The sequence below is a fragment of the Syngnathoides biaculeatus genome, chromosome 4, assembly GCF_019802595.1.
Source record: "Syngnathoides biaculeatus isolate LvHL_M chromosome 4, ASM1980259v1, whole genome shotgun sequence".
Lineage (NCBI taxonomy): Eukaryota > Metazoa > Chordata > Actinopteri > Syngnathiformes > Syngnathidae > Syngnathoides > Syngnathoides biaculeatus.
Genome location: NC_084643.1, coordinates 21,032,494 through 21,047,942, shown reverse-complemented (window position 1 = coordinate 21,047,942; position 15,449 = coordinate 21,032,494). Strand labels below are relative to the sequence as shown.

Here is a 15,449-nt window from a genome sequence, read left to right as displayed (position 1 = left end):
GGGACACATAGCTCATTTGTAAGGACTTGGGCTTTGGAGGCGGACACTAACAAGTTGCATGGTGGTGCTTTGTGATAAGAGTGACCCAACCTGTGACTTTTCAAGATGTGATATTATACTAGTTTTGACTTATCGATCTTGGGCCATTATATATGTTATTCTTTTATCATATTGTAGTGTATTACGGATAAACTATTTCTCCCTAACCTCCTAGCTCCTAGCCTATTTACTGTATTTTCTGTTTGTTTTGTTTTTTGTTTAATCCTGTCCTACTGTCTTTTACTCTCTTTAAGTTTAACACCTGTGTCTCATCTTGTAAGCCCCCACAGTGGGAGATGTGCGTCGTCTGCCTGCTGGAATATCATCCTCGAGCAGTGATTCCCAAACAGTATGCCGGGGTACATTAGTGTGCCGTGAGCGCTCTTTAGGTGTGCCGTGGGAAGTTATCGAATTTTTTGTAATTGCTAAAAAAAACATTTATTCCAAGAAATAATGTATCTTTATTCATCTATTTATGCCAATGAGGCACTATGACAGACAGAACCAAAAAAATCCTCTTCTATTACATGGCAGGATGTACATACAGGAATTAAGCGATCCATTTTTAGTTACAATTATTTTTGTTGGTGTGCCGTGGGATTTTTTCAATTGAAAAATACGTGCCTTGACTCTATAAAGGTTGGAAATTACTGTCCTAGAGTATCCCAGGACCCAGGGGAAAGGGGAGCTCTGCACAATATGGAGTGTCTGTTTCCTTAGTCTACCCGGGCCGTGGTAGTCTCGGTAGCGGCATCCTCCGTAGCTGCGAGTTGTGGAACCTCTCAGTGTGGGTGGCTCTCACAGGTTGACTTTTCTCACCTGGATCTTCAGTGGTCTGCCATATCAGTTAATATATGCTTTGTGCACATGCATGTGCTATCATCTGTGTTTGTACGTGGGAATGGAAGGGGTGGGTTTTTGTACATTTATTACTATTTCCATCATGTTTTATCTCTATAAACTACTCTATTGCATGGAAAGACGTATGGAAAACCAACAAATTTGATTTGGCGTTCCTTTTAGTCTTGTCACCAAATGTATTGTATGCGGTCTTTGCATGCGTGCAACACAATCTCCCCTGGAGACCAAGGTGTGCACAACAGAAGCACCTTCATGCCCACTGCAAACTGTGCTTTGCAAAAGTGTCAAAATGAAGCATCTGGAAGAGTTCAGTTCGAAACGTGCAGCCAAATGTCATTTTTAAATTTTATTCATGCTCAAGGTCACCGTTCAAGCATAGATAACAGACGCACTTTGGCTAAGAATATTAATCAATTTACTGAGAGTGCCGTTATTTAAATTAAATATAAATGTGTTTAAAATAAAAGACTGGGTCGTACAGACCTTTCTCTACACAATGCTATTGTTTCCGAGAGCTTGCTCTTGTGTTTGTTGTCGCTCGTTCCTCCTCGAATGACGCCATCGTTCTTATGAACAGCAAAACACGCAATTAGTTGTTTCCCTAGACACCATTAAAAAAAAAACATTTGGGTTTTCTTTATTCTCATTTTACCTATTGCACGTCTTACTTCAGCCTTTTCTTTTTCGATTGACCTTTTACGGCAGTTTAGCATTTGTGGGATTGCAAGGTTGCTGTCTGGCGGCGGTATTAGTGATGTATTTTTTGTTCTTTTTAAATTGTCCTTTTCATCTCAATTAATTTTTAAATTTAATTTAATTTACTCTTGCGGCTGTGTTCATATGGCTTCTTAGGCCTTTATTTTTTACCTCAAACATCGTTCGGGAAAATAATGATTCTAGTAAAGGTTTTAGGTTATCGATAGATGTTTCAATGTCATTTTTATTCAGCTTTTTGTGGGATGAATATAAGATACTCTAGAAGTTATAGAATATGTCAATATCCTGCAGTGATTAAGTTTGCCATTTGAATCTTGTATAGTTGTCATTTGTGTTTTTTTCCGTTACATTGAGAAATGTTCCTGATTTGTTATTGTGTTCAAAATTAGCGTATGTTAGCTGTTGCAGTAGGAAGTCTGTTTCAATATGCAATCAAGTAATTGTGTTGTATCATAAAGTTAGTTTCAAAGTAAGTCAGTTGGATTTATTCCCAGTTGTTTGATTTTTATTGCCAAGTCGCTTCCTAATTTTTGTTCTTGTTATTTTTTTCTTTCTCGTAGCAGGAGTATGAAATGATTTTGCCCCGACTTACGGCTGACTCTGTATCCCAAAGTAAAGATGGAGATATACTTGTGGAATTATTCATATCTTGAAAATCTTTCCATTTCTTCCCTTTGAATATATGCACAGTATTGAACTTTGGATATTTCAGTAATATATGCCTTTAAGTGATCTTTACAAAATATTTACAGTATTTAGAGCTCTTTAGAAGACCAATAAAACAATGCATGCTCTTCAGATGTGGTACTGCAAGGGATTACTGTCAAACATTTATTTTCTTTTGTCATGCATGTCCCCATATATGTGCAGCCCAACATTTCAGATGAGCATACAATAGATTCCAGCACAAACTGAACAACTAAAGGGGATTTTCTCCTCTGTGTGTTCGCCGGTGTAATACCATGTTGTACTTTTGAGAGAAGTTTTTCCCGCAAATCGAGCATTTAAAGGGTTTTTCACCTGTGTGTGTTCTCATGTGTTTGGTCATACTGGATTTATAAGTGCAGCCTTTTCCACAAACTGAGCAATGAAAAGGTTTTTCTCCTGAGTGTGTTCTCATGTGTATAACCATATCTGACTTATTAGTAAACTCTTTACCACAAACTGAGCAACTAAAGGGCTTTTCACCTGTGTGTATTCTCATGTGTCTAACCATATTTGTCTTTTGAATAAACGTTTTACCGCAAGTAGGGCAACTAAAGGGCTTTTCGCCCGTGTGGGTTCTCATGTGTTTAGTCATATCAGACTTATGAGTGAACCCTTTCCCACAAACTGAGCAGTTAAAGAGTTTTTCTCCCGTGTGTGTTCTCATATGAAATGTCATTCTTTCTTTTAGATGGAATGTTTTATGGCAAACTGAGCAACTAAAGGGCTGCTCTGAGTGTATTCTCATATGTAACTCCATATGTTTCTTTCTCGAGAATGTTTTACCACATGTTGGGCAAATAAAGGGTTTTTCTCCAGTGTGGGATCGCCTGTGTGACACCATGCTTGACTTTTGAGAGAAGGTTTTTTCGCAAGTTGAGCAACTAAAAGGTTTTTCCCCTGTGTGTGTTCTTATGTGTCGAATCATATCCGATCGTTTTGTGAACTCTTTACCACAGGTTAAGCAGCTAAAGTGTTCCTTCTCTGTGTGTTTTCTTGCATGTAATTCCAAACCTTTTTTTGGACAGAATGTTTTACCGCAAACTGTGTGACTAAAAGGTTTTTCTGATATATGTATTCGCATGTGTTTGGTCAAATAACTACCAAAACTACCACCACAAACTGAGAAAGTACGTTCATTACGCGTTTGTGAAGTTTCCTTGTTGCCAGGCATTATCCTCATTTCAGAGTATTTGCACTGTTCGCCAACACTTTTATAGTCTGCATTGCTCCTGAAAGGTTCTTCCATGCCGTCACTGTCTGACACTGGATCAAAGAGCTCATCTGTGGGTGGTTCTCCACCGTGGTCTCCACTTGGACTGTGATGATTACGCTGTGACCACTTGGGTGCTTCATCTTCGTCTTCGCTCTTCACAGGGACAACAGTCACTAGTAAGTGGCTGACATCAAACGCCTCCTCTTCCTCTTTAAGATGGGGGGACTGTGGATCGTTGACTTCCTCTTTAACATGGACGTGCCCCGGATCTCCCTCTTCTTCTTTCACACGTGGTTCATCCCACTCCACATTGGAAGTAAGTGCTTCCCGATGACCAAAGAGTTGCTGGACAGCTGCAGGACGCAAAACAACACAAAATCAGATTTGATCATGTCGGTTAAGTACTGTATTACATAGTATGACACATGTAAGTCAAACTGGTATTTTCCAAACTAAAAGAAAATTGTTGTGGCCAACATAAGCACACTTTTTGTGTACTTCTTGCGACTTCTTAGGAAGCACGGCCCATTCACAAGAGCTGCTGAGATAGTTCAACACAGCAGTCATCCAATCAGTACTGTGTACCTCTCAAATCAATACTGTGTACCTCCATCACGGTCTGGTTTGGGCGTGCCACATAAAAGGACAAACTCCACTACAACGGATAATCATAACCGCTATAGGGATTGTCGGAACCCTTGAAGACTTGCACGGCACTCGAACTTGGACCAGGGCGGGTAGGATCCTTTGCACCATTTTTGGAACATAGTATTAGTATGAGTGATATATACTGTAGACTATCACACGATTCGTCACTTTAAACTGTTTCCTTTGTATAATTGCCATTGCACTGGTCTATAAAAGGAATCGCGAAAATGTAAGGACGCTCTGTACAAGCTGAACATCATGTGAGGGGTTGACGCACTCTAACTGCTCCTAATGCGAAAAGACTGCATCTTTCCACAACTGTGACTCTTACGAGGAATAATTCCCTATCAATTGAATGTTTTTCATTTTTGTTAGTTCGTTTGTTCTTTTTCTCCGTACTCAATATAAATGTTGTGCCAGGGAGGCACAGACCCAGCTAAAAAAATCTATAGAACATTTCTAAAGAACTATAGATGTTTAGGACCCAAGTCCGATAGAATTTCTATCGAAATTCTATTGTTCTGTACAAATTCTATCGAAAATCACAGCCAAAGTTCTATAGAACAAGTTATTCTGTACAAATTGTATAGAATTCTATAGATTTCTATAGAATTTCGATAGAAATTTTTTAGCAGGGGCTGTCAGCGAAAATGCCTTGTGTGTTGTTACATACTTGGGTATTAAAGCTGATTCTACATCCAAGACTGTGAAATTTTACCCAAGGGCCGGGGAAAGGGGGTGGGGGGTGTTTATTCTGATCAAATCACCGTAAAGACTAATTTATTCCTTAAAATATATTCTAGCAAATTATGGAGTGTTACTTCATGTGTAACGTTTAATTTGTTCTGGGTTCCCATCCATAGCGCCTAACGTTATCTCTTCGTGTTTGTCAATTAACTTTAAGCATCGTCCACGTTGACATCGTCACAAAAAAAAAAAAAAAAAAGAGTCATATTTCGGCGAAGTTTTGTGACCAGACCTTGGTTGTGTCCCACCGTCCGAGTATCTTGCAGTTGTCGTTGTCGCTCCCTCTCTTCTGTCGCTCGACCAACTTGCTCATCGCTCGACGCCATCGTCCTTTCAAGCAGCAATTAGTAGCTTTCTTTGCCAACTCTTTTAGTTTGAAAAAATAGAAAATAAAACACATTTCATCTCCGTCCACGGGCTTTATCGCCACTTGCTAACCTCTGCCTTGCGGCATTTTCTTTCACAATGTCAGATGTTATTACTCTACTGCCACCTACTGTGTTGGGGTTTTAGTCCCAGCCAGTGTCACGCAGGAGTGCGGGAGCCGATCCCACCCGGTGGAGTTAGAGGTGGGGTAAGACCCTCATTCTTTTATGAAATCATCGCTTTATTGAAGAAAAAATAGATATATATTTCTTTAATTTTCGATATATTTCTCAGAAAACATACTCCAAACCTGCATCTCGTGAATTCATCTCAGTTTTTATAATTTCTTATTTGACCCTCTGTTCCACACATTTCCTGTCAAACAAACCTGAGCTATGTTTTCACGTCCATATTTTCACGTCAACTTTATTCACCCATTCAATCCTGTGTGTCTAATCTTAATTTTGTTCTAATTACTTCCTCCTTGGGTGGCACGGTGGAGTAGCTGGTCAGAGCGTTGGGCGCAGTTCTGAGGACTGGGGTTGAAATCCCGGGCCCACCTGAGTGGAGTTTGCCTGTTCTCTCCATGTCTGCGTGGGTTTCCTTTCACCTCCCTAAAAACATCCATTAATTGGAGACTCTAAACTGCCCTTAGGTGTGATTGTGAGTGTGACTGTTGTCTGTCTCCATGTGCCCTGCGATTGGCTGTCGATCAGTTCAGCATGTACCCTGCCTCCTGCTCGTTGACAGCTGGGATAGAAACTTACGATGACTGTGTGCTTGATCATGGCGCCATTGTTGATGTACAGCACTGATCAGAGATGAGTCACTTTCATGCATCACAAGGAATTAATGTTTCCCGCACTTCCAAAGATATTGCCAAAGGCAAAAGGCTCTGGGATAACTGGGATTTTGGGGGAATCTTTTCTTGAAATGATGGCAAATGGGAGTGAAATATGTAGATTTCAAATGACTTTTGATCATTTTTGTCAAAGTACAGGACTTTAGCTGGAGTCCAGGGATGGCCTATTGTACCCTGGACTGGACTGGTTCTGGAATAACCAAGGGAATATTGTTTTGAAATCTGCCATAATATAAGTCAAAACAGCAGATTTCAAATGACTTATTTTGAAACGCAATGTCAGAATTTTATGAAGGTATTTTAGGTGGACTTCTGGGATTGTCTCGTGTCCCCATGAACTGGACTGGTCCTGGGATAACGATGGGATATGTACATATTTTTTAATAAGCATCAATGGCAGTGAAATTCGCAGATTTAAGAGACTTATTTTGAAATTCCACTCTAATTGAATCTGTCCTTCCAGACGGTAACTCAACAGAAACCTACTATTCAATAATTAACGAAAATAAGCGTTACTACTCAATTAGTCTCGATCGTCCATAGTTGTCATTCACTTACAAACGCTCTCAACATTTTGAGAAATTGGACATTACAAGGAGCACAGAACACTTGGACCCAGGCTTTGTCTACTCTGAAGCGATGGATGCAATGCTATTCTTCTTCTAGTAGTTTCATGGCATTTGGAGATGACAAAATACTTTTGTGCATTACCGCCACCTACTGGTGTGGAGTGTAGATCGGAAATGCCTACAAAAATCTCCATTCATTCATTTTACGTATCACTTATCATCCTAGAGTTGCAGCTATGTTAATATTACTACTTCTTGTTTTCTGTCACTTCCTGTCCATCTGTTCTCACCAATTTCCCTCTTAATTCTGTAAAAAAAAAAAAAACAACACCTGTACTTTCTTTCATTATCCGACCGTTTCCCCAACAATTTCTGTTTGATTTTCGCTTTTTTTTTTTCTTTGTCACTAATACTGACACTCATTATTTCAATGGGAATTCTGTGGCCTTCTTTGCCATTCTGACTGCCCTCTGGTTTCCCTAAATTCCAACATGCACCCACAGCAACACAACATTCCAATCCATCATTCTCCATATATCTGCTGAATTTCTACTTGTACATACATGTGATCGGCTTTCTGCCCAACTCTATTGAAAACATCCATCCATCAATCAATTTTCTGAGCCGCTCATCCTCACAAGGGTCTCGGAAGTGCTGGAGCCTATCCCAGCGATCTTCGGACAGGAGGTGGGGGCCACCCTGAACAGATCGCCAGGCAATGACAGGGCACATAAAAATAGACAACCATTCGCACCTATGGTCAATATAGAGTTTTCAGTTAACTTCGCATGCATGTTTTTGGGATGTCAGAGGAAACTGGAGTGCTTGGAAAAAACCCTTGTACACAAATGGAGAACATGCAAACGCCACACGGGTAGGCCCTTAATTTTAATGTTGCATTGTTCCTGGCGCTGTGTGAAAAAGTGATTACCCCCTAACCTAATAACAGGTTGGGCCACCCTTAGGTGCAACAACCGCAATCAAGTGTTTGCAATACCTCGCAAAGTCTTTTAGCGCTTGTTGGGGGTATTTTGGGCCACTCATCTGAACAGAATTGTTGTGATTCAGCCACATTGAATCATTTTTTAGCATGAACTACCTTTTTGCATGCCACAGTATTAGTATTCAGGTCAGGACTTTGACTAGGAAACTTCAAAGTCTTGATTTTGTCAGTCATTCAGAGGTGGACTTGCTGGTGTGTTTTGCATCATTGTCTTGCTACAGAACCCAATTTTTAAATGTGAGGTCACACCCAATGATGGCCGGATATTCTCCTTCAGAATTTTATTCTGGTAGAGAGCAGAATTCATGCTTCCATATATCATTTTCCAGGTCCTGGCGGAACAACAGAGCCCCAGACCATTACACTCCCACTATATTTTACTGTTGGTCTGATGTTTGTTCTCTCAAATACAGTGTTACTTTCAAACCAAATGTAATGGGACACACACCTTCCAAAAAGTTCAACTTTTGTCTCATCAGACCACAGAATATTTTCCCATAAGTCATCTGGCAAAATTCAGTGTACACTAGACTTAAAGTGCCACTGTCATGAAATACATGATTTTTAGTATGTTGTTAATGAGAAAAAAACGGCAGCCGACAAGGACCCGTGCGTTTTTTCACCATAAAACATGATTTTGACGTATACATCTTTTTGTAACTCCCACCATGAAAATCCTCTCGAGGGATGTTTTCGAGAAAAACCAGGAAGTGACGTACATGGCAGGACCGCCCTCAAGTGGACTCGTTTGTTTCTATTAGTTTTACCTCTGGGAAGGTAGCTTGTTGTTCGCACACACCACTGATCGTTTCCTCAAATAATAAATGTAAAAATTATCAGCTTGACTTGTTTCTTTCATGCTGTCGACTTCAATTATCCAATCCATCTAAGAAAAGTGTTGATAAAAAAAGAAGAAACAAAATAGTCTAGCTTCCCATTGGTGTGAAATGTATTGACAAGAAGCATCATCAGACTACATTTTTCCTGTTTTAGATCAATTAGGATTACCAAACTTTTTTTATTTTCTAAATGGCAGTTCACAAAGTGCCAATGTGATGATATGATACAGGCTTTCTGAATAAAGAGCCCAAATGATTACATTTAATCATTGAAAATCATTTTCAAATTTTGTGATTCATATCAATTGAACTATTGAGAGTGGTATGGTATGAGGACTGCTTCCCATTGCTTTCACAGCCCTTGAGCAAAATCTAAGAGAGATGATCTAAGCCACTCACAACTTCCATCAATCCATCCATCATCCATTTTCTTAGCTGCTTAACCTGATGGTGGATGGTGTTCATGACAGTGGTCCTTTAAAGGTCCACTGTCATGAAATGCGTGATTTTTAGTATGTTAATGATGAAAAAAATGGCAGCCGCAATGGACCCATCCGTTTTTTTTCACCACACAACATGATTTTGACGTATATGGGTTTTTGTCACTTCCGCCATGAAAATCCTCTTGAGGGATTTGTTTTCGAGAAGAAGCAGGAAGTGACGTACATGGCAGGACCGCTCTCAAGTGGACTCGTTTGTTTCTATTAGTTTTACCTCCGGGGAAGGTAACTCGTTCCTTCGTGTTAGCCAAAATGCCGGCTCGTTGCATTGCTGGACATTGCTTGAAGACTCAGGAGGATGGATTTACATTTCATAAGTTTGCAAGAGACCCGGTTCGTTGTAAAAATGGATTGCACGGGTGCAAAGGACGAGACCTTCGTGGGTTCCAAATGACAGGTAGGTGTGTACAGCTACTTAAAAAAAAAAAAAAAAAACAATAGCTGTGGTGGGGGGAGGCATAATCCATAAATCAGGGTTGCTAAATGTGTCGATATGCGCATCGGAAGGCTTCCTTGCAGCAGCCGCTGAAGGACGGCCTCAGCCGGCCTTGTGGATCCTACCGGACTTGTCGACAGGGCTGAGCCGGCCCAGGCCTAGTAGACAAGGCTGAGCCGAGTAGGCCAGGGTGGCTCGTCGCTGTGGTGGCTCATGTCCGCCGCGGATGTGGAAGTTTATCACTGTCGTGTGGACGTGACTAGGGCGGGGAGGTTGTTTGGCTGTAATCTGCATGTCATCTAAATATGGCTCGAAACAATAGGGTAATATTAACTTCATTTGGTTGTGTGTTGCTCTCTTCTTCAAAAAGAGCTTCCATGTCAGAAGTGGCGTGTTTATTTCCCATAGTAAGGGCCACAGCGTGTTTTCAATGGGGAATGTCTGGGGTGACGTCACAGACAATAGATGCAGCCAATATGGCGACCACTTGGATGTCGAATGAGCCTCCCGCAACTTTGCACATGGATGAGGAGCTCTCCGCTCATGTTTATTTTTTCGAGTAGATATTGAAGTGAATAATCTTATAGGTATTTTTCATTTCAATATCTATTTTAGAATGTTTATAAGGATGACACTATGCAACAGCACTTCTTTTTTTTACTTTTACCATTATTGAGAGTAAACACAAGCAGCATGTCTAACTCTCTTTGCTCTACGTTGCCCAGACTGTGTTGCTAACTAAAGCACTCATGGTGTTTTTAATTATGAGTGTACCTCTTCGAGAGCCGGAGGGGTGTGAAATCAGGTGAACTAGCAGGAGACCATGTGCTTCCGTGTTAAAAAAAAAAAAGACTGTGGTTCACTGAGCTGGATCGGTTTTCATGTGCGCTGAGAATGCTGAACAAGTGTGCAATTACATGGGTCAAGACTACACAAAATAAGCGACATCTTTCAATATCTATGTATTTCTACTTGTAACAAATTGTACGCGTGTGATTTTTCACGCTCGACTGCAGAGAAAAAGATGCTGACAATAAATGCAGAAAACACATTTTAAATGTATTTTAGTGAGCAAGGTTTCAAATGATATCAGAATCAGCTTTATTGGCCAACTGTGTAACAACACAAGGAATTTGTCTCGGTAGTCTGTGCCTCCCTGTTACGACATTCAGAACAAAGAACAAACAAACTAACAAGAACAAAGAATAAGAGATATTCAGTTAATATGACCGAATAGCTTGAATACTAAAAATGTAAAGTTAATCTTTAATCCAGCAATATCAGTATTATCTAATTCTGTGTTCCCCACGTGTGGATCAAGAACAGAATGTGTACTTCATTGAACTTGCATCCCTGAAATGCACCAGGTGTGTCCCATACTTCTAATCTTGCCAGTGATCAGAAAATGAGTTTTGGCAGAACTCCCTGTTCCATTCACCACAGCAGGTAAAAAAAATCCACAAGAAGGACTTGACAGCTAATCACTGATCAAAAAGCAAATGTGAATGTGAGGCATCTATTAGGTTTCACGAAAAAGAGTGTGGCCCAAATGAGTTTCCACCAGATCAACATGCAAAAGAGAAAAGTGGATCCACAAAGGAAAGGGGTTACTGTTACTCTCAGCACACAACACGGATGTATCAAGCATTTTAGCAAGGATGTAACAATTTGCATTGCTAAGGGCAGACACCTCTTTTTCTACATTTGCCACACCTTTGTCATTAAACCCCCAGACCCTCAACCACATTGGCCTGTCTTTTTCTTCTTTGGTACTCAGCTTCCCGTTCTTCTGGAGCTAATACTGGTTGTCAAACCAGTTCATATGTGCATTATCAATGACAATTGGGCTGATGTCCATCCATCCATCAATTTTCTTAGCCTCTTATCCTCATAAGGGTTGCGGGAGAGCTGGAGGATATCCCAGTAGTCAACGGGCAAGAGGGAGGGTACACCCTGAACTGGTTGCCAGCCAATTGGAGGGCACATGGAGACAAACAGCCGTACTCACAATCACAGCTAGGGGCAATTTAGTCTCCAATGAATGCATGTTTTTTGGGGATCTGGGAAGAAACCAGTGTCCGGAGAAAACCCTCGCAAGCATGCGGGGACCATGCAAACTCCACACAGGCAGGGCCGGGATTGAACCCCAGTCCTCAGAACTGCGAGGCCAATGCTTTAGAGCTGCACCACCATGCTCCCTTGGGTTGATGTGTAGAGCAGAAATTCATTACAAACCAAAAAATGAAATACTCTATACATTTTTCACATATCAGCAAATTTACTGGTCACACATGTGCAAGTAGATAAAAATATGAACATTTATACTCTCAGATTTTAAGGGGGCAGAATGAGACTGGTTAGTGTCTGCCTCAAGGTTTTGAGGTCTGGGGTTCAAATCCCACCTGTGTGGAGTTTGCATGTTCTCCTCTTGCATGCGTGGGTTTTCTCTGGGCACTCCAGTTTCCTCCCAAATCGCAAAAACATGTATTAACTGGAGACTCCAAATTGCTCGTAGGCGTGATTACGAGTGTGAATGGTTGCTTGTATGTGCCCTGCGATTGGCTGGCAACCAGTTCAGGGTGTACTCTGCCTCCCACCCGACGATAGCTGTGATAGGGTCAGGCACTCTTGTGCCCCTTGTGAGGATAAGCGACTCAGATAAGGATGGATGGATGGATGGATAATACAACCAATCCAGCCAAGTCCAGAGCCATGTTGTTATAAGACTTTTATCTTCCTATGTTTTGCCTCCACGTGTGCAGCCAGGCTTTTGTATTTGTATAGATTATACCACAAACTGAACAACTACAGAATTTCTCTCCTGTGTGTTTTCTCCAGTGTATAATCACATCTGACTTACGAGTGAACAGTTTACCACAAACTGAGCAACTGTAGGGGTCTTCTCCCGTGTGCACTCTCATGTGGGTTTTCATTTGGTACCTTAGACGGAATGCTTTACTACATATAAAGCAAGTAAAGGGTTTTTTTCCTGTGTGCATTGACTTATGTGACACAAGGGTTGACCTTTGAGAGAATGCTTTACCACACGTCGGGCAACTAAAGGGTTTTTCTCCTGTGTGTGTTCTTATGTGTCTGTCCATGTCTGACTTAAATGTGAATGATTTTCCACAAACTGCGCAAATAAACGGTTTTCCTCTTGTGTGTATTCTCATGTGTCTGACCATGTGTGACTTTTTTTGGAACATTTTTCCACAAACTGTGCAACACAGGAGTTTTCCTCCCGTGTGTGTTGTCATATGTTTTACTAAGTCAGATTTGTTTGTGAACCCTTCAAAACAAACTGAACAACTAAATGAGTTTTCACCAATATGGGTTCTCATATGTCTGTGCACATTTTTTTTAGCTACAACTTTACCACATACTGAGCAGGCAACATGTTTTTTACGTCTTTGTGACATTTCACGGTTGCAAAGAGTTGTCGCCTCTTCTGAGCATTTTGACTGTTTGTCACCTTCACAGTCTTCATCGCACCTCAAAGGTTCTTCCAGGTCGTCACTCTCTGACAATGGAGCTAAGAGGTTGTCTGGTGGTGGGTAGCCACCGTGCTCTCCACTTTGACTGTGATGAAGAAGCTGAGACCCTTCAGGTACTTCATCGTATTCACACTTCACAGAGATGACAGTCAGTGGCAACTTGTTGACCTCAACCTCCACCTCCTCCTCTTCTTCTTCTTCTTCTTCTTCTTCTTTCACAGAGGGGGGCAGTGGATTCTTTTGCTTTAAACTCGAATCCCCCCACTGCAGCTGAGGGGGAAGTTCTTCCTGATGACCCATCAGCTGCTGGACATCTGCAGAGCACAAGCAACACAAGCACAGTTTAGATCGATACAATTGTTTTCTTCCGATTATTTGGGGTCAGGAGCCTAATCAGGGAAGCCCACATATCAAATTTCCTCAGCCACTTCATCCAGCTCATTCATAATATAGCCTATGTATCTTTGGCCTCCAATAATGGCTAATGCTGCAGAATTTGATGTAAATGCCAACCACAATGATTACATTGGCTTATCGTTCGATAAATAAAATGAAAAAAAGAGTTTTTCTGGACTTGAAAAACGGTCATTGTTGTTGTGAGTTGGCGTGCAGATCACACAGTGAGCCAACTGAGTTAGACCGCTGTGTCACTCGTGGAACGTCGGTCAACCATTAACACTCCTGCCGGTATTGGCTTTGTCCAAAACTCCACAACATTGCAGCACTTGGGTTCATACAAACCCTAACTCAAGGAAAATTGAGAGTTTACTCAATCTAATGAGGTAAAGAATTAAGGAGCTGAGCAGTCCCCTCCACCACAACGCTACAAAAAACAGAAATGTTAACTGTTTATGAAGCATAATCTCGGTGGCACATTTTATTCAGCCAATGGGAAGTGGGACATACAATTTTGAACAACATAATAAAGCAACTGATATTACGCATCTAGAGATATAAATGTAAAATAATTTACAGCCTCTGAACCGGAAATAAGTTAATGTCACAGCAAACTTCATCTGAGAACGGGGGTAAACTAAAATTATATTAATAATACGATCATTCATTCGTTCCCGGCAACAGCTTATCCTCAGTAAGGTCGCGGGGTGCATTGGACACATGCGAGGTACACCCTGAACTGGTTCCCAACCAATCGGAGGGCATATGCAGATTGACAACAGTCACACTCACAGTTACACTAAAGGGTAATTTTGACGTCTTTAAATAAAAAACAGATATGTATTCAAAATAGCTAAAATCACCCAGTATAATTTCTTTACAGTGAAATATAGACTAATCCATCCATTTTCTTAGCCGCTTATCCTCACAAGGGCTGCGGGGAAAGCTAGAGCCTATCCGAGCTGTCAACGGGCAAAAATCAACGAAAATAAACGTTAATAACTCAATGAAACTTGATTGCCCATAGACATTACGTTATTTATTGACGAAGCCACAACTCCCACCCCACCACCACATGGTCTCACTATTTTTTTCGCGGTGTGAATATATATTAGCTAAACAAAGCGTTCCAAATATGAACTTACCTTGGAGAGGTATGACAACTTGGGTCTTGCAAACGGCTTGGAGTTGTCGTCGGTGTCGCTCGGTCTCTTCTCTTGCTCGACCAAGTTGCTCCTCATACGACAAGATCGTTCTTTCAAACAATCCGAAGATTTCGTCTGTGGCCGCAATTAGTCGCTCCCTTATTATCGCTTTCAACATTTTGACGCTTTAGACACTTCAAGGAGCACAAAAAACACTCGAATCTCGGTAATTGTCCACCCTGAAAAGACGGATGCTAAATTTTGATCGCTTTCTTCTTCTTCTTCTTCTTCTTCTTCCAATTATTGGCGGATTGCAAACAACGTTTAGGTCGCCATCGCCACCTACACTACAAGAGCGTAATAGTCACGCCCCCTCCTATACAATCTATCATTCCATCCTTTTTCTTGACTGGGAAGTGGCAATGATTGGAAAGGGGGAAGTTAAAAAGCCACCGAACAGAATGAAAAATGGACCCGATGACATACCAGTGGAGGTATGGAAGCAATTTGGTGAGGTGGCTGTGGAGTTTTTGACCAATTTATTCAATAGAATACAAGAGGGAGAGAAGATGCCAGAAGAATGGAGGAATAGTGTGCTCGTCCCCATTTTTAAGAACAAAGGTGATGTTCAGAACTGTGGAAACTACAGAGGAATAAAGATGATGAGCCACACAATGAAGTTATGCCAAAGAGTTGTGGAGGCTAGACTCGAAGGTTAGAAGGAGCTACATTGTATCTTTGTAGACCTATGACAGAGTAGCAAGAGAGGAACTGTGGTTCTGCATGCGCAACTCTGGTGTGGCGGAGAAATATGTTAGAATAGTTCAGGACATGTATGAGGGCAACATAAGAGTGGTGAGATTTGCCATACGTGTGTCAGAAGAATTTAAGGTGGAGGTGGGACTG

At 41.2% G+C, this 15,449-nt stretch overlaps 2 protein-coding genes across 2 annotated transcripts; both read right to left on the bottom strand.

Annotated features, from left to right (window-relative positions):
- Positions 1–575: 575 nt before the first annotated feature.
- LOC133499002 (zinc finger protein OZF-like) lies at positions 576–5,412 on the bottom strand. Its single transcript, XM_061816438.1, has 2 exons — positions 5,166–5,412; positions 576–3,891 (listed from the first exon to the last, which is right to left on the bottom strand). Exons 1-2 carry the CDS (start codon positions 5,257–5,259, stop codon positions 2,537–2,539), a joined length of 1,449 nt encoding a protein of 482 aa, XP_061672422.1. The 5' UTR covers positions 5,260–5,412; the 3' UTR covers positions 576–2,536.
- Positions 5,413–10,585: 5,173 nt separating this feature from the next.
- On the bottom strand, positions 10,586–14,874 carry LOC133499004 (zinc finger protein OZF-like). Its single transcript, XM_061816441.1, has 2 exons — positions 14,544–14,874; positions 10,586–13,316 (listed from the first exon to the last, which is right to left on the bottom strand). Exons 1-2 carry the CDS (start codon positions 14,719–14,721, stop codon positions 12,238–12,240), a joined length of 1,257 nt encoding a protein of 418 aa, XP_061672425.1. The 5' UTR covers positions 14,722–14,874; the 3' UTR covers positions 10,586–12,237.
- Positions 14,875–15,449: the final 575 nt, after the last annotated feature.